We start from the raw sequence: 19,732 nt of genomic DNA on the forward strand, positions 1-19,732 counted from the left end.
TATCATTCTGTTTTTGTGTTCAGATGAAAACAGCCGCGTTGTTCTACACAGCAATCCAAGCTACACTTCATCATACATCAACGCCTCATTTTTACCCGTAAGTTGGACATCCGTAGTCGAGAACAAATGGTTATCTTGCAATACTCTGGGACATTCTTGCAAAAAATGCAGAATTCTATGCTATCTTGCAGAATTGTTCCAGAAAAAATGATTACATTGCCGGATCATCCAGAAAATGGTTATCTTGGATTATTTGCAAAAAAACAATGTCAGTTCGCAGAAAACAAAAAAATGACAAAAATTTATTGATAATGAGATATAACCAGCTGATAAAAATTTGCTGAGATTCCAAACACATCTTTTTCAAAAAAAGCAATTGCTCAGCAGTTCAGAGAAAAGATAGCGCGATCCCTTCAAACTTCATATCATTTTATCGTTTGTCGATAAAACGAGAGATGAAATTTAGAGTTTTTCTAATTTTTCACAAAAATTTCACTAATTTTTGAAACAATTGAAATTTTTTGCGTAGCTGAAAATAATATAACCCTGACTTTTTCATGCTTTTTAAACTTGAAGCTAAAGACAAATTGGAAAGGGGATCTTGAATTTAGCTATCAAATTTGTAAACACTGTTGTTCCTAAGGGTAATTTTTATCCACAGTAATGCCACCTAAAAATTTCTTTTACCACATTTAATTTTTTCAACCCAAGTAATTTTTACCACATTTAAGACTCAACTCAAGTCTTCCGCCTCCGGTCTTCCACCTCCGGCTCACCAGAAATCTACTATAATTAGGTTTAATCAGAACTATGCTGTTGGACGTAAAAATTGGGCGAAGTTATGTTGTTTGCAAGTGATAAATGAAGTTTCGCCGCCACAAACCAAAAATTACCGCTCATTGAAAAATCTGACGATATTTACATCATCTAATTTTAGTGAGATCTGCGATCAATTGCGTTGACTAGCAATAAATGTTTTTTTATCTTTGCCTTGCAATATTCCATTTGTTGTGAAAAAGAGCTAGTGTCCATGTGTAGCTATAGCTGGTCTTTGAATTGGATATTGAATATAAATTTACTCAATTTTTTGAGAAAGTCACTCAATTTTGATATTGATTTCACGTTTTATCATAATACATTATGAAAATACCCGACTTATGAAATGCTTGGACAATTTTTGATGTCCTATTTGATCATTTATTTTTACAAATACCTTTACACGCAGGAGTAATACTCAAAAACTAAGAAAAAAATGTGATTTTATTGTGTTCTCCGGAGTTTGTTTAATAATATACTGTCAAATTAAAGACAACTGTTTCAGCAATTTTTTTTCAGAACAGCAATCGTACAGTTACAAAAATTAATAATGACCTAATTTTTGTTATTGAAATGGTCTTTTTGGCAATCGGCAAATAACTTTGTTCTCAGGCAACAAAATTTGAATTTATTATCTTGAAAGTCTAGTATTAATTAGGTAAATTAAAAAAAATCATTCGAATACTCGCAACTCTTTCTCCAGTCACGTTTTTATTGCATTAAATTAGAAATATTGTTCAAAAACAATCCAGTGAGAGTACAACCGAAACTAACTTGCGAGAATCATAAGAAGATAGCACTTTGATATCTATAAATCATGAGAAGATAGACGTTCACCTTGTAAGACATTTCAAGGTAATTATCTTTCGCAATTATTTTGCGAGATTGTATAAGAAAACTGTTTTTTTTTGCAAGAATCTGGAGAGATTTTACAAGATATCTAGATTGTCGTCGCGTCGCGGTTGCTTACATAAAAATTTTTGATCATGAAGATGGGAACACGTGTTAGCAAAAAACGTTTTAAGATATTGCGCCATGCAAATCGATGCCAAAATAGGCTTATTGTATGTCTCGGCAAACGCAACATTTCTGTCCTTTGGGTTGGTATAGTATCCGTTGGAGCAATTCGTTAAAATGTTGGATTCAAGTTTTTACGCTCCGTGAATTGGAGTGAAGGACAACTCTTATTAGCGAAATAACCATGTTTTATATCATCCGTTTTTCTCCAAATTTGTTCTTTTTTGGAGCCAGGAGGACAAAATTAACGTGATCAAGCCGTAAGTTTTCGATAAAAAAAACTCCAAGGAACAACTGTCGGTGGCCCCAAAATTTACCCGCTTTCTGTAATTTAACCCCTAAAAACTTAAAAATCATTTGTTTTGCTGCTATCTAAAAACTCAACGGTCAAAATTCTTTTCGTTAATAATGTACTCAGATCGTTAATAATATAAGCAGAAAACTAAAGCTTCTGGAAACTATTGCTCCCATTTCCTAAATTACAGCATTGCTAACGCAGTGACTGTTTCCACAAATCATTTTATGCTTAGTACAAACGTACTGGAAGTCATGTCCATTGTAAAAACTTCGAAAACTCTAAGTCAAGTGGTTTTGATCAAATCACTAACAGGGTTTTGGGTTTTTCGGTTATGTTTACCTGTAATAGCTGAACCGCTAGTTGACATACTCAATGAGTTCATAAAGAGCCATACTTTTCCGCAGTGCTTCAAAATTGCAAAAGTATTGGTACTTCATACAAAAGGGAACATGGATGCCCCCGAAAACTATAGACCAATAAGTTTGCTACCAGCCATTAGCAAATTTTTCGAAATAAATATTTACAAAAGAATGGTTAACTTCATCTCCAAAAACAAACTCTTTTCTTGTAGACAATTTGGTTTTCGCTCAAAAAGATCATGTATTCATGCCATAGCTGAAATATTTGAAAATATAGGATTGTCTATGAATAACAAAAACCCTATTGCATCAGTTTTCCTTGATATAACAAAAGCTTTTGATACCATTAATCACTCACTCTTACTCAACAAACTAGAAATTTTTTGGTTTTAGACGTCATTTTAAAAAGCTTATTCAGTCCTACCTCGACAACCGCCAACAATATGTTTTCTTCCAGTCCAAAACTTCTGAGATAACAAACATTAAAAGTTGTGTCCCACAGGGGTCTCTGCTTGGCTCACTCCTCTTCTTAATTTTTATAAATGCTCTGCCAACAAATATGCAAAAATCGGAAATCACATTGTTTGCTGACGATACCAACATACTTTGTGGAGGAAACAATATTGAAACAAATATTAAAGATAGCATTACGGAGGCGATATCATGGTTCAATGAAAACAAACTTTGCGTGAATTCTAAGAAAATCGCAGTTGATATATTTTGGTAAAGATTTAGGGCTTGATTAGAACTCAATTTTGCCCGATTGTGAACTACAGGAATCTGTAAAAAATTTAGGTATAACTTTTTGATAGAACACTGAATTTTGACTTTCATATTCAACAAACTGTGAACAATTTAAACAGCATCTGCGGTGTTTTCTATAGAATTCGCGACAATTATCCAATTTCAAAAATGATACAGTTCTTTAAAGTTTTTGCTTAGCCCGTGATGTCTTACGGTCTGTTTATTTATGGCTGCACAAACAAAAAGAGACTAACAAAAATTGGTATGTGCCAACGAAAAATTTTGCGAGCCATCTTCTATCGAAAGTGGACAGATAGCCTTCAACATTTTTACAAAAAACACAAAATACTCACTATTTTGACTTATACTTTCTTGAACTTCTGAAGGAAACTGTTGAAGAAATTGCAAAGAGACCTCCTTGCTCTTTCATTGATCTTAAAAACGTGCCATCTTGTAAATACCACACACTGAACATCAAAAAAGGTTTAATAAGGCAGGTCAAATTTAATACTGCAGCACTTGGAAACTCACTGCGGTTAAGGCTGACTAAGACTTATAACTTTTGCAAATTGAATTACCTCTTTCCCTCATATATTGGAAATCAAAAAATGAATTCAAAGCAGCTAAAAAAATTAGTATATCAACGTTTCAAAAACTACCTTTTCGACAGTAAGTCTTTTTTTAATTTAATTTTTGGCTGATTAGTGATTGAGGTACCAACTAACTTGTTCTTAATTTTCTGGAAAATAAAATATTAATGATGAGTTTTTCAAAAGGGACGTCACCTAAAAGAGCTTCAAAGCTTATCTGACGTACCTCTTAAAAACGTTGATAGTTATTAATTGTAAGCTGTTTTCAAGGAACTTAATTCAATTCATTTACAATTCCTGATATTTTCTCTCACTCGCACTCGATTAAACTTAAAAAATTTAATATTTTCAAACTCTATCATTTTTATCCAAAATACTTTTGAGAACCATTTTTTAAAAAATACTTTCAAAGATAATAAACTCGAGAAAACTAAATTCCGATTGCGTTTGAATAACCGTAAAAATTGATTGATTTGCTCACTGTTCAAAAAATTATATATAACTAAAAGATTAGAGTATCGTTCAGTTTCTGTTTTCCAATACCAAAATGTGAATTTTGTTTTCCTCCAGTCTACGTAACTAATGAAATTATGCTCATTGCACAAAATTGTTATGTTCGGTTCCGAGGCAGAAAAAATACCATTGAAAATTTCCTGAAAACAACTTCATAAGAAATTAATATAATAGTTTTGGGAGGAAATAATTGTACATAAAAAATATCCAAGATATATATGATTTTTTCCAAACATTTAGTTTTGAATTCATCGCTGGTTTTTAAGTGTTTGAAATAGAAGAAAACTTCTACGGATACTCACGACCTAAAAAATGCTTCAGCAACAATTTAAATGGTTCTGCTACATTTCAACCAAGAAAGCATTTTTCTTATCTTATCTACCTACTTCGGGGTATTGTTAAATCATTTCTTCAACAATTCGTTGTTACCATTTTGGAGGTGAAATTTGCAGAAAATTTTTGAAACTTTTTGAAGGAAGTCTCCATTTTTCATTTTTATTGGAAAAGGGATTCATCTAATGGGTATCAAAAATGCCGTGGCTTGAGAGTTTGCAGGGCTTTTTAAGGGCTCAATTGGCTGTAAATAGAAAAAAAGTTATACCGCGGACAAACTTTTTCAGCGGCCCGTTCTGGGTATATCCAGCTGTTTCTTTTTGTCTACTACTCAAAACAAATCAAGTTCACCCAAAAGTATTAGAAACGGTAACTTTAAAAAACGGTAATTTTTACGCGCTTGTTCAATTGTTACGAATGATGTTGAGATCATATGTGAAATTTGTTTACCTTGAATGATGATTTTGTGGGAGCTATTAATTGAGTAATATTGTTTTTCCAGGGAATGGACAGTAAGCATGGCTTCATAGTGACCCAGTACCCCACTTCCAACACCCTGGCTGACTTCTGGCAGATGGTGCATGAACAGAAGAGTCACGTGATTGTTCTGCTTAGTGACATGGCTAACGAAGAACACAAGGTAAACTTTTTTCCCAACATCTATATTATTTTTTGAAGTATTTTTGGGGTATTTATTGAACGCGGTCTTTTTTCTCTTCTGATTATATCACAGCATGCTGATAGAAAAAATATTAATTAGTATCATTTAGACTAAACAGAGTAATACGCAAAAATGGCATTGAACCCGACTATTGGATATCCTATGAGATCTTGTCACGCTCAATTTTCGTATAATTTCTGCAAAACTCTTGGTAAGACTTCAAATCCTTAACTTCTAAGAACGAAAAAGCCGATTTTACATATGTTTATGCGTATTGCCACGTGTTGAAACCAAAACGTTTGTGAATTTTGTCATATACTTGTTAAATGACAGAAATACGTTTGTGATTTCTGTCATATAAATTTTCCCACGGGTGAAACTCGATTTTTGTTTTTAAGGCCTGCTTTCGTACCTAAACACCTATATAAGCTAAAGTTCAGGAACGAGATGATACTTTTGAAATCAACATCACTGTTGTTGTACGGAAAATTGCAACTAAGTGTAATCGTGATATAATGGTTTATAAAGCGGCTGGATGCAAAACACAAACATACCGTCACACTTCGCTTTTTTTGAAGTTGCTGAAACAAACAAATACTAATAAGAAATAAAAAAGCTGACAAGATCAAATATTCCTTCTTATTTTAAACCTTGCAGTACCAGTTATATGATTCTAGATCCGCGCTGTATCAGTTCCTCAAATGACGGACTCTTGGTTATGCTGAACCATATTTTCAACATGTCTGTTTCGTGTTTCAAGTAAGGTTTCATGGCTTGAAAAGCCGTTCTCCATTTTAGCAGAGATTTCATCACAGTCACCTAATCTATGCCCAAGTTTCATTATTACAGCTACCCGTGTTGACCCATAATTCAAGAAAATCTGAAGTTATTACTTCATATTATGTCATCTATGAAAAGTTGTAGCTATAAAAACCTTCTTTGAATGAAACTTTTAAAGAGCGAAAGCGCGAATACAGAATGCAAATATATATATATATATATAAATATCAGAGTAAAAACTCCGAAAAATTCTTTTTCTGAAATCAGGTATTTATGGGAATTGTGTTGTCATAGAACTCCACGCAAATCTTTACATTTTCCAATTGAAATTAAGAGACTGAAATTTACAGTTTTTTTGGAAATCTTTTATTCTGCCCTCCAATTATATTTGGCTCAAGCATCGAATCTGTAAATACCCAGGTTGCCTGATTTTGGACAATTGGTAAGGCCAAAGTACGGCTTCGTATATGTCTGATATAAAACCGTACTAAGATCTTGTTAAGTTAGGCTGCAATAAGATCTCCAAAGTGTGGTCTTAAGGCCGAATCAGGATCAATAGGGTGCCACACTAAGTCCAAACAAAGATTAATAACATGCCCTAAAATAAAGAAATAGCATAACAACTGTCTGAAAACTCTCCAGCCGAGAAAAAAACTGGCTTTTTGAGAATTTTCCAGCATAATTTATGTGTTTTCCCTCCCCCTTTTTCATTCTTGGCTAGGAACTGGCTGTGGCAGAGTTGCTGAAAGTTTTGTAGGAGACGTAAGATCGAGCAAACGGTAAATTTATGCGCTGGAGCCCTCTCTCCAAACAAAAAAACAAAAGAGAACTTTTTGCAAATTATTGATTCCGATATAATTTTGAAATGAATCACATTTCATAGAGTTGGTACAAACCAGGGAACTACAAAAACTCCAAAAAAATCATATGGCCTTATACTTCTCTGCACTAAGTTTTGTATTGTTTCATAGTTATTAAAAAATTATACACCGTGCCAAAAAAATTTAAAATCGACTTATATGAGATAACCATTATAATTAAAATCAATTTTCAGGAAATCAAACTACAAAATTTGCTAAATAAATATTTCACTTCTGTGTCGTAGAACAATTGCGGCCTATTAAGGCTCCGTAATAAGTTTTGAAAATGTTATATGGCCCTGTATTAGTCTTTAAGTTTTCGAGGTTTCGTCTATGATAGGCAACCTGAGTAGTTGTGTGGATAAGTCATAGACATTAAACCTAAAAATGTAAAAAATTAAATGTTTGTCAACCAGAAGATTTTTTTGAAAAACATTGGAAACATTGTAACCCGTCAACTAGTAATAAAAACTCCTCGGTATATTCATAAAATTTGACTATATTTCACGCTACCACAACAAATTGAAAACTAAAATTTGATGAAAATACAGTCAAAGTTTCTTCATCGGACAAGCTAAACGTCCAACATTAAAAAATCGAGTGACATCGTGCGCAAGAAAAAAAGTTTCATATCTCCAAGGGTTTTTTGTGACAAATAGGATACATCTTAGGCTGAAAAAACTGCTTCAAAACGGAACATGAGAGCTTGAAACGCATACGCCAACCAAGAAGCCACTATTAGGTCAAAATCTCGAGCGGAAAATAAATCTTAATAGTTAGGCAATTGTCGGTTTAGGACTCTGACGAGTGTGTATTCTGGCCGAGTAGAGATGACGTAACTGATTCCATCAGGAGACACCACGAGGACAACTACTCTTCAGACAATCAGGAGGAGAATGAGAGTGACAACGGTGATGATGATGAAGAGGACAGTAGTGCGACAGACGAGGGTGACAGACGAGAAGGGGAGAATGCAGATGACAATAGAGATGCCAGCCATGACACTCCTATTCATAACGGTACTAAGCAAAGCTGCTCATGTCAATGTTCATGTTACTCAGTGAAAATAATGGAACCTGAGTACAAAATTACAGTGTGCATCAGTCGATTTCGAATCGGTATCTTTCAGGATCTTGCAAGGCTTCTGGCAGTATTTCAATCCCAAAATATTGCAGAATGTTGCAAAATAACCATCCGGTCTCAACTAGAGTGGCATTTTAACACTTTTGCTTATGTTATGGTACGTTAAAATGATGGTGCCAAGTAGCAATGAAGTGACTAGTACCAGGCGACAAATACCATAAAAATAAATCAGACAACAATTTGTTGATGATATGTTGTTAATTTGTTGATACATTTGCCTGAACATATAAAAGTTTTATTGTATGAGCTATCGGATCTGCATAAAAGAGCAAAATACTAATTTGCTTTGCGTCAAATTCATTCTTATGTACAACTAACAACTGCAGACTAAAATAATGATAGCAACTTGAAAATCGATTCCTTTTACCTTGATTCGACAGTAAACTCAGTAAATCAAACCACATTTTTGCTTTCAGGTAACCGAAGCAATGGTCCCAACAGCTGCATGTATTTGCACAACTTACAGATCAAGCCCAGAAGAACTCGCCAGTCTCTACAGAGAAACAGCCGAGGGAACCGTCGTTCAACCGGAGGGAGCCTTCAAATGGGAAGAAATTCCGACAATGGATTGGAGAGAGGGAGAACTGGGAGAGAGAACACAGTTGATAGCTGCAGAGATGACATGGAGAGCTATGATGAAGATGAGGAGAGGAACTGTTCTGTACATGACTTTGTCATCACTGCTACAGTAAGCAATCAAACTAAATTTGTACACCATCTACGACAGGCTGCTATTATTTATTTATTTATTGGTTTTTTATCTCTGACATCGAAATGGGGGTCTCATGGAACGGCATTTTTAATATCAAATAATTTAAAGCAAGGGTTGAAAAAATTCAGATGAATTAATAAATTTTGTGTTTAGCCCAATTACGGCTTGCTTAAGGCCTGTTTTGACTAGTTAGAGCAATTCCAACCATCTCCAGAGAACTTGCTAAGTTTGAAAACTCTTCAACGCTATGTGCCACAGACTAAAAAAATTCATTTCAGTCCAATGCTATGTGCATAGGGGCACTTTAGTGATATCGAGTTCTACTTAACGAAATCGCTTTTAAGTACACCTTATTTGCCTGAACCCCCATGCCGCTTGTATTTTTCTTTCATGTCAAATACGATTAACCTTTTCATTTCCCTTATTGTTCCGACCCCCCCCCCTCCCCCGCCTTTAATGGGGAGGGAGGAACTATATACTCAGATGGTTTTTTTGTTCAGACAACTTTGGCCGATCGATATAATCATCGTAGAGAGTTGTGAGTGGTATCTTTAGAAAACCCGTCCAGCGCAGAATATGGAATCAAAAAGATTTTTTTTCGGTTTTCGTTTTTTATAGGGAGTTATGGAGGTGTAAAGATTTGTGAATAATTGCTATTTTTATTCACATTTTCAGTATTTTGACCATATTTTCGATAATTTTGCTGGAAAATGTTAAAATTGCTAACTGTACTGTTTTTAATTTATTAATTTTATCTCTAAAGATAGAGGAGGGTTGCCGAGTTTTTTGGCTAGAATTTAAGCTAAATTTTTCAAAAATCAGACTTTTTTCGAGAAAAATGGGACCACAAATTTTTTAGCCCACTTTCTTTAAATTTGCTGGAAGTAGACACCTTAAAACTGCGGTCAAATTGTTCTTAAGCTCAAGCCCAGAAAAGAGGTAGATGTAATCCCTGTGGCTTTAAGAGTTTTCTTGATCATTATTTTGCAAGTTTTTTTGCAAATTTAGACTCGATAATTACAAAAAAAGCATTTTTTGACAAACTGAAAACGTTTAGTTTAAAAACTGATCTATTTAGCAATCATTTGAACAATTAACTGTTTTGTTAGACGCACAGCAATATCTGGGCTCATCTTGATTATTTATCTAAAAGTTTTTAGATTTAATTCGGGCGAGACCTTTTTTTCAAATTATTTCCGCTATGTAAATGTTTTTTATGTAAATTACTGACAAGAATCTGAAATCAGGGCTCAATTAATGGCAGATAATAATTATAAAAAGATTTCCAATGAATTTATAACTTGGTTTCAGAGTTAAGCTCATGGTTTTTATGGCTTTGACCAACTGTTTTTGTAAAAATTCTATAGACTTCTTGAGTTTTCCTTTCATTTTTTATACTTTTTGTAGCCCAATGACTTAGTTTCTCCAATCAAAGATGCAGTTAGTTTTATAAGAGTTATATATAAACTCAGCCGATTCTTTAAGTTGTTATCTAGTGTCTGTTATGACTTTGAATATATTTGCTTTAAGAAAATATCGGTGAATTTTTGAACTTTGCCACTATTTTATATTATTTCGCTCACTTTCGGGTGCAGCCTCAGTAAAAACAGCAATAAACCAATTTTGTGTGAGTATTAAAAAATTGTTGGGAAATTGTTTTATATTCAACTAATGTATTTCTTGTTTTGATGGGACGCGTTTCAAAATAATTTTTTTTCATTTTCTTTTTTGAGCATAATCGCATTTTTCTAAGTCCATTTTCTTTGCTTCTCAAATTATCAATTATTGGCACATCTGACTGAAGTAAAGCAAAGTGGAAAAATGTATAGCTTTGAAAAAAATGCGTATCCGTATATGTTAATTGTTTTTGTTGAATATTTTAAGCTTTTTGGGCTGAGACCAAGTTGGGCTGTGATCTCGCATAATTTTGTGGATTTTATAAAGTTTTTATATGTTTGTTTTCCTTTTGTTGTTGTATGCCATATACCTGATAATGAAAGGTCTCAATTGCGTCTCTAGGGCTTACAACTCGACCTGGAAAAGATTTCAGTTTATTAATTTTTGAAAAGTTCTTTTTTCATCTTTCTCTCATTGCTTTCACCATGTAACTCAATTTCACTAATTAGAAGTCTTGAATACTTTTGATGATTCCAGCACTTTTATCGCTCTTTGTTGCTTACGTTGTAACTGATTGCTTCGACCGTTTAATTTCAAAAAAGACCTTCGAGATTTCTATGCTGCTCAATTTTTGGATTTATTTTGTTTTCGTGTCTACGTTGTTCTTTTATATGGATGCCCCGTTGATGTTAGAATGAGGAGAAAGGGATGATTTACTGTTTTCGCAGGTAACATCTTATAAGCATAGTGCCTTGCATAGTGTGATGTCTTAAAATTGTTTAAATTTTGTCTTCCGTGTGTGTTTGTTATGTATTTTTTATTTTGTGGGGTTTTGACGTGGTCTCATTATTAACAGCCCCAATTGGCTTCATGCCTGAGGTGTTGCAACTTAATCAATCGCTTTTTGTTGAAATGTTAAATCTGTTATGGTCTACCAAATAATTGTTTTCAAAACATAATTGGGTTTTTGAGTTTCTTGGTCAAGTTGTAGCTCAGTCTCTCTAAACACTAGGTCACAACCCGTTTGCAGTTAGCTATCAACTAACCTTTATACTTTTGTCTCTCGGCTTTGTTACTTCTTTTACTTCGAGACTTCAAAAAATGCTTGAGATCTTTATATATTTGTACAAATTATAGGATTTTTGTTCTCTTTTTGGTTTATAACAATAATCGTGAGTATTTTTGGCTTTAAAATTCTGCGCAAATGACGATTGGATTATGGCATGTCTCAATTGCTTCCTTTGGAGATACAAATGAAAATTTCAGTGATATCAGGCGTTATCTAATGACATTAATAACTACGAAGTTAATTGTTTTCAAAAATAGAAGCAAATTTTTTAACTCTGCACCTCTTTGCTATTTTTCTCTTTTTTGTCGACCTGATAACCAGTTGAACTAATAACCAGTCCAATATGTTTTCTAATGAAGTATATGTTAATCTGTTTTTTTCTAGCTTTTATCTGATGTGAGTTTGATTTTGTTGTTTTTTTATTGTGGACATTAAATTGTGTTCGTAAATAATGTCGGTTGCTTTAATTTTTATGGTCTTTTTTAGTAGTTCTATTATCAAAAACTTTCATGGGCCCTCTAGCGGGGCATTATTGTATTCCATTGGTTGTATTTTCAACGATATCTATGTTTTTGATCTTTCATCATTTGGTAGCCAATTATCCCTCGAATGTGGATGAGCGGGGTAGGAACATTATGTGCGTACGAACATTACAAGCCTCTTTGTATGGTAAAAAAGGCTCAAATACGGCAACAATGCAAACGTGTTATGATTATGAAATAAAACATTGCATATATACATTTAAAAACATTAAAGAATTATACGAGATTTCAAAATCAAGCTACTTGTGCTTCTCAGGGTTGTCAAGAAGCGGCGAAGATCGTTATATTTTCCGACATTTAAACATCTTTCGGTTATATTTTGCGATGATCCTTTCTTTTTCTTGTGGTCCAAACTCGATTGATCACTTTTAATTGCTCTCGAACAAAGTTTCAAGCAATTATTGTAAAGTTCATCGCCCTTTTATTGCAATTTTTAGCATGGGCGTTTTCTTCTAGAGCGTTGTTTTAATTTCACTTCGCGAGTGAGTTTTTCACGCTTGACTTTTTGATTTCTTTTGCGATTTAAATTTCTCGAAATTAGAAATTAAATTTGCTGCAAAAGCGACTGCGAGCGAAGACTGTACATAACTGTGACGCTGAGTGGTTATTGTCGTTGACTAGCAATCGAGAGGGCGAAGTTGTCAACCCCTCCCCAGTCACAATGTTTTGCACCATAAAAGTTTATATTAGTCTATGCCGCCTTCTAAATGGTTAGCCTCGCCGGGCATTCGAGAGCAACTCGTCCTCGTTTTATGTTTGACTTCCAGAAACTCAGAACTCAAATATTTTTGTGATTACCGCATGATTACCGTAATCATAATTAGCGTTGTACAAGGTCGTGATACAAAACTTTTATTTAGACTTTGTTTATTAGCAGATTTTTCCGACAATTCTTTATAAGTATTGCTTTTCTTGATAAGTTTTGATAAGTTTTGGGCTTGCCATTGCATGGTTAATTTTGCTTGCATTGCCAAAATCTTGTTTGTTGATACCTACGCAAAAATCTTGCAATTTGGCACACGTTTTTCATTACCATGCAATATGAAAGAATCTTGGCCAAAAAATTTTAACCATATTTCTTTATGGATGTCATCAAAGGACACCAAGTTGCCAAGTTTACTTTTATAGCACCCGCTTAAATTGTTTACTTTTCTCTTAACAGGATCATAAGCGAGGAGACAATACAGAAAAGTGCCGACTTCTATACGACCAGATACAGTCACAAGAAGCAAATTCACGAGAACACGACGTAAGACTGTACGTTGAGAAGGACTGGCCTCCCAAAGTGCAGAATATCCAATCAAGGCCAGGTAGTTTCAATGGAAACAAAGAGGAGTCGACTGATACCGAAAGAGGGGGCAGATGTGAAAGGACGCCGTTTGATTTCATCAGTAGAGTGCAGTCCTTCACTAACAGGATGAAGAGAGAACAGAGTCCTATAATAGTAGTTGACAGGTGTGTATCAACATGATGGAAATAGAAACAAACGATTCTGATGTTGAGGCAATTGGGCTTTGATATCTTAATAAACAATTTAGTTCAGATGCGAAGCAAAACTGAAGCCATTTTGGGTCTTTTGTCGTTTTTATTTTTCACCTGATTTCGTGGTCAATTATGGTTACGACCAAAAAATCAAAGGGTGACTTCGTTCGGTGACATGTATAACTCGTTATAGCTGAATTCATGTGCGTGATGTCATTTCTTACTGCATTTTTAGGGGTTTTGGCTCAGTTGAGTGCTAAATGTTTGCGGATAAATGACTTACCCCAAAATAAATGACTTTTGACCTACTCATTCAATCTAAACTGAGAATCTAAATATTAATTGAAACTCAGTACAGGTCACCAGTGCAAAAAAATACAAAGTTATATTGCTTGAATTATATTAGTATTAAGAAATCGTGCTGAAAAACGGAAATCCTGCGAGAGAGACGCTTTGAAAGGTGTCAGGACAAAATACCCAAAATCAAAATACCCAATGTGACAAAATGCAATATTTTATTCTTACGTTGAAACTATCAGAACGATTATTTAGCATAATTTTAGTTAGTGCAATTGGCCAAGCCTCTCTGGCCATGACAATGCCTCCCTCAGCGGCCTGTGGGACTTGTTATGAAAGTTTCACAACCCAACATGGGATTAAACTATCAACTTAATTGCGAGAAATCATGCTTGTAAATATCGAGTGCTAATTTTAATCGGATTATTGAACGAAAAGATCAAAGGAATTAAATTGGGTATAATGGCATTGGGTATTTTGGCATCGGGTATTTTGGCATTGGGTATTTTGTCATGTAACCGCTATGAAGACAAGGCGGCTCGGTAATGTGTGATCGCACATAATGTTCCGAACCGCTCACCCACATTTTCGGCATAATTGTCTGCCAAATGAGGAACAGATGGAAAAACACAAAAAATTCAAGTATTTTTCAAAAAAAACTGGTGTATGAAAGAAAAGATAGCCTCCAAAGCAAATAAATCAGTGGAGTAAAAAATGATGCATTAGATTGATGAAACATGCCGACATTAAGAAAGCGAGCGAAGACGAACGTCAAAATCAAACAACAACAACAAACATTAATTACATCAAAAAATTTATGTCCGTTTTGAAAAAAAAACTTTAAACAAAACAAAGTCAAAATAGCGTCAGATAAATTTGAAAATAATTAAAACAACTTGTAATTCACCAGAAAAAAAAGGTTATTCACCAGTTCATAATAAAGCTTGGTAACAATTAGACAAAAAAAACAGAAACCTTAAAGTTAAAAAATTAGCTGAATTTTTTTTTTTAAAAACAGTTTAAGTCAAAGTAATGAAAACCATTAGGAATCATTTAAAATATCCCATAGGTTTAATATTACCAATGCTTCTATAGAAGGGAATTGAGAAATCTTGGTCTTTAATTTTTTATGCAGTTACAAAAAGATTAACAAATAGACAACAAACTAAAAATCAACTAAAACTTGCCAGAACATAGTTTGGAAGCCGCAAAGCCATGCTTTGGGCACCAAAATATGTTCGATTGCACCTTCGTCGAACACCGATAATTTATTATGTAGCCACTCATTAATGAAAATGAGCAACAATTAGACAAAAAAGAAAAAAAGGCAAAATTATATAATACTTGTTTTTTTTTCGAAAAAAATTTTTTGACATGAAAGCCATTAATTACAAAATGAATAGATTTTTGAATAGGTTCGTCCATTCTTCCAAAGGAAGTCTTTGAGACCTGCAAATATCCAGAATATGTCTTACGTCTACAAAAAGAACGTCAAATATGACAAAAATAAAAAATAAATTTACTTTTTTTGTGAAAAATCCGTGTCGAAGACAGTAAAGTCATAACGAATTCTTTAAGAACAATAGATTTTGTGACACCAATCCCTTTTGACACCCTCCCCTGATATAAATAAAATCATTTTTAACCTTTTATCAACGAGACCAGGTAACAAACAGACAATAAATTGAATAAAATTGCGAAGTTGAAGCGATTTTTTTTCTTTTTGGAAAACAATTGTTTTCAAAGTCATGAAAGCCATTATCTATCTTCCAAAATCAGAACATCGGCTCATCATCTCTTCCAGGAAACAACAATCAAACCAGGTCATTGTACAAGAATTTAAATAGGACTAAAAAGACATAGCAAAAACGACAGTTAAAGACAAAATTAAAAAATTAAAAATTCTTCGAGAAAGTATTGTCGAAGCGGTGAAGAAACACAATCTATATCTTTAAGGTTTTAAATATTATCAATTTTGCGTTGTTTTAAACGAGAAAAATCTGATATATGAACTGACAATAACGTGATAATTTGACAAAACTAGAAAACATGAAAAATGGGCAAATATCTAAAAGTTTAAAAAAAAATGTGAAATCTAGTAGTATCAAAGCCAGAACACCATAACTTATGGCCTAAAACCGCAATAAAAACTGAATGTGAACTCAGCAGAAAGAAGAAGGATTCTTTGAATGCTGACACTAAGCTACAAGTTGACAAAATTAAGAGAAAGATGGAGGCGAAGTTCAATAAGCCATTTTTATCAAATTTTTTAAATAATAAAATCAAATTTTTTAAAAGTCAAAACGACCATAAGCTTTCAAGCAATCAACTAAATAAATTATTTTGAGCTAATAAAGAAGCCAATAGGACCTATAACTAGTGAGCTTTGATTTGAAATGTTCTGTTATTTAATTAATATAAAAAAGGACCAATTTTTTTTTTTATAAAAAACCGACTGATGACAATCCGAATTATTTTTGGATTGTAACGGTTCAAGGTTGGTACAGAACTGGTATTGCTAATGCTGATTGACCATTAGGAATTTTCAATTTTTAGAATGTCATTGATATAGATATTTTGTTTGTTAAAAATCAAAAATAAATGCTGCGTTTTTGATAATCAACGAATAAAGTTAGCAAAAAACGGCAGAGTTTTATTTACTAAGCACTCTTAACGGAAGTTGAAGTGGAAATCGCTCCTTTTTCAGTCCACAAAGACTGTGTTAGTAGTGTTTGGGTGTGCACTTCCTGCAAATTTAATCAGAGTGGACTAAAGAAACTTATTTTGTGCTGTTTTTGATGAAAGAGTCTGAATTTTGTGAAATATTTAGCCAGAATTTGTGACAAAAAAAAGTTACTGAAAACAACCGACAATATATTTTGTCTTTAAATGTAAAATCAACAACATTTTCTTAAAAACATTTATTAATTTTTATCAAAATTGACAAAATTTTAGTCAAAAATTCCGAAAAAGGTGAATGAAATCAACGGAATTCACTCTATTTTCTCAAAAGTTTAAACCTCGATATCTACCTGTCAAAAACGAAAATCAAAAAAATCTTTTTAATTCCATATTCTACGCTGGACAAGCTTTCTAATGATACCAGTCTCAAATCTCTACGATGAATATATCGATCGGCCAAAATTGACTGAACAGAAAAAAACCCCATTTCAGTATATAGTTCCTCCCCCCTCAAGAGGGGTCGGAACAATAATACGTTAGGCCAGTTTTTCTGAAATCACCAAATTCATTTTTCAAACTCTGCCTATGTTGTAGTTATCAATTAGCCATAATCTGTTTTTTTATCGATCTGTTCAAGAAACTTTTAAGAAAACTGCGCTGATAATCTAATTCGAAGAAAATGTCCAGCAATTTTACAAATCAACTTTTTGAGGTTTTCAATGTCTTCTAGTGCTCAAAGTTTTTAGAGAATGGTCACACATTTACTGGGTGATTATCAGACACTAAGTCAAATTTTGCTAATAATAAGATTTATGATTGTGGATGATCAGATTTTACAAAAACTTAAACTGTTGCGCTTTTTTTTCAATTTAGAGAAATGAGCGTTTCGACGATAATCTGAGGCTTGCTAAGTGACCCAAAACTATATAGCTTCTAGCACCTTACATTGGTACACTTGAAAGTGTTAAGTGACAAAAAAAGGCATCAATAAAACTAATTATGTTATAATTGACATATTCACATCACATAAATTTAATCCCTATCATACAAGATAAAAAGTTTGTTAAAATTGGAGAGAGAATTCTCAGAATAGATATTTTTTTTTCATGGAAATCACAGAATAGAATTTTCTCATGACAGGTTTGGTGGTACAAGTGCATCTGTGTTCTGTGCTCTGTGGACAATGAAGAGACAGTTGGAGAGAGACTCCTTCGTAGATGTGTACCAGATTGTAAGACTATACCAGAGTGCACGCAGTGGTCTCTTCACTAATAAGGTAATCAACCCCTAACCCATTTAGATTGACTAGAGCTAATTCAGCGCATCTTTTTCCACCAGCAGCGCTGAAAATTACAATTAGCGCTATCATAGTCTCTCTCAAAACCTTCTCGTGATAGTCAAGTGTGAAAGTCAATAGCAAAATTGTGCAGTTTTGAACTTCTGTTTTGATCGATTGAAAAACTCGTTCTGAAATCAACGCAAAATTGGAAAAATTTAAAAATCTCTATTGAGTTTTAGACGTACCAAAAAGAGTTTGCATGAAAACTAGATTATCGGTAATTGCAATATCGAAGATTGTCGTTGATTTTGCAAGATGATTTTGCAACACGATTGTTATCTTGCTGGATATTGCGAGATTTTGGAAAAAAAAATTGCCAGACAAATGTATCGTTTTGCAAGAACTTTGACTACGCTCCAATAATCGGTATCATAAAACCGCTTTTAAATCGTTTTTATTTTTAAAGATGACCCTATTTTAGAGCGATTACCTGTACCTGTTCCAATCAGTAGCTAGCCACGTGAACAGCAACCGACTCCTGTCACCCAGACACCGACTAGCAACTGCTGAGGGTAGTCCTCTTAGACCCTACAACCCCCTCGCTTTCTTCACACTCAACAACCGCAACCCTAACATACATCAGCACTCTGACAGAACAGGGCACCGCCTGTTGCCTGGCAACAACCATGGAGGAGGTGGAAAGCTGCAACTGCAAAATAGGTTGGTTCAAATATCATTGAAAATCAGAAAACAGAACTTTTGTCCCGCGGTTTTTTTTCGTAAACTCAGTTTGAACAATTTAATGCTTATTTTTCAGTCGGTAATACTTTTTATGACCATTTTGTAATACCTCGTATGAAATCCATTACCATTCATGCATACATACCGTTAAAATGGTGTATAAATGTCCGAGTGTGGGCGTGGGGTAAAGCTTAATATATTTTTTTGTATGTTATTCTTGCTGATTTTGATTCTTTCACTGGAACTGTTTTCGTTGGAACTGTTTCATGTGTATGCATACAGAATATAATGATATGCATAAATTGTAATGGACCGTCGAATATAAAAATGCTTTAGCTCGACTCATGAAAAAACCGTGCTCAACTTTGTTTGGCTAACAAAAGACTTAGCTGGACCTATGAAAGACTCTACCTCGACTTAAGCTAAGTGCTGGACTCATTAAAGACCCCCACTAGAATTCCAAAGGCAGTTCATGAGTCGAGGTCTGGGATGTTATGAGTCTACATACAACATTACATAAGCAAAACCATGTATCAGTTGGTTCACACCGTCTAATGAACAAAAAAAACAATTTATTTACCGCAGTGAAGGGAGACAGTTTCTTTTTGCTTTCGAAAATTAGAGCTGGAAAAGAATCACGAATCACAATGTTCTTAGGTCTGTTGATCAACTCGACCAGCGCATTGAATCTCGCCAGAGTGTGAACAACCCCGAGAGCAGCGACAATCACTATGACTCATCACACGACGAACGAGACACTCTAACTGATTCGTACCTTTTGCCCTCAAACTTACGAGTACAACTTCCACCCTCCAGTAAACATTCGGGTCAAAAATCGCGCAAGAAAAGCAAAAGTAACCCGAACTACAGAAACTCATATAATCATATTATGTCTCATTCGCAGGACAATATAATTTATTCCTAATGATGAGAAAATTGTGTTCAATTAGAATTTCTGTTAATTTTCATCTGGTTAATGTGAAATCATCAATAGTGTTAATTTGTATTTTTAATATAGATCAGTGAGCTAATGCACAATTTATTCTTACTGCTTTTCTTGAACTCGAAAACGTAGTTGTTGGTTCTCGAAATTTGTCTCAATTGGCCACCGTTCTCGATTTTGTTTCGAAAAAGGAATGCTTTTTTTTTCGACATTTTTCTTTTTGAGACGCCTAATTCATTAAAATTCTGAGGAAC

General features: G+C 33.9%; 1 protein-coding gene across 1 annotated transcript in view; it reads left to right on the forward strand.

Moving 5' to 3' along the window:
* Positions 1–19,583, forward strand: part of LOC142341238 (putative receptor-type tyrosine-protein phosphatase mosPTP-1) — a 54,740-nt gene extending 35,157 nt beyond the window's left edge. Inside the window, exons 18-25 of the mRNA XM_075392158.1 lie at positions 24–97; positions 5,173–5,310; positions 7,768–7,990; positions 8,531–8,802; positions 13,217–13,509; positions 17,656–17,791; positions 18,276–18,514; positions 19,193–19,583. Coding sequence (XP_075248273.1) covers positions 24–97; positions 5,173–5,310; positions 7,768–7,990; positions 8,531–8,802; positions 13,217–13,509; positions 17,656–17,791; positions 18,276–18,514; positions 19,193–19,460 — 1,643 coding nt within the window. The 3' untranslated portion in view covers positions 19,461–19,583. The remainder of the gene's footprint in view (positions 1–23; positions 98–5,172; positions 5,311–7,767; positions 7,991–8,530; positions 8,803–13,216; positions 13,510–17,655; positions 17,792–18,275; positions 18,515–19,192) is intronic.
* The last annotated feature ends 149 nt before the right edge of the window (positions 19,584–19,732 follow it).

This window comes from Convolutriloba macropyga, chromosome 6 (genome assembly GCF_964194025.1).
Source record: "Convolutriloba macropyga chromosome 6, txConMacr16.3, whole genome shotgun sequence".
Lineage (NCBI taxonomy): Eukaryota > Metazoa > Xenacoelomorpha > Acoela > Convolutidae > Convolutriloba > Convolutriloba macropyga.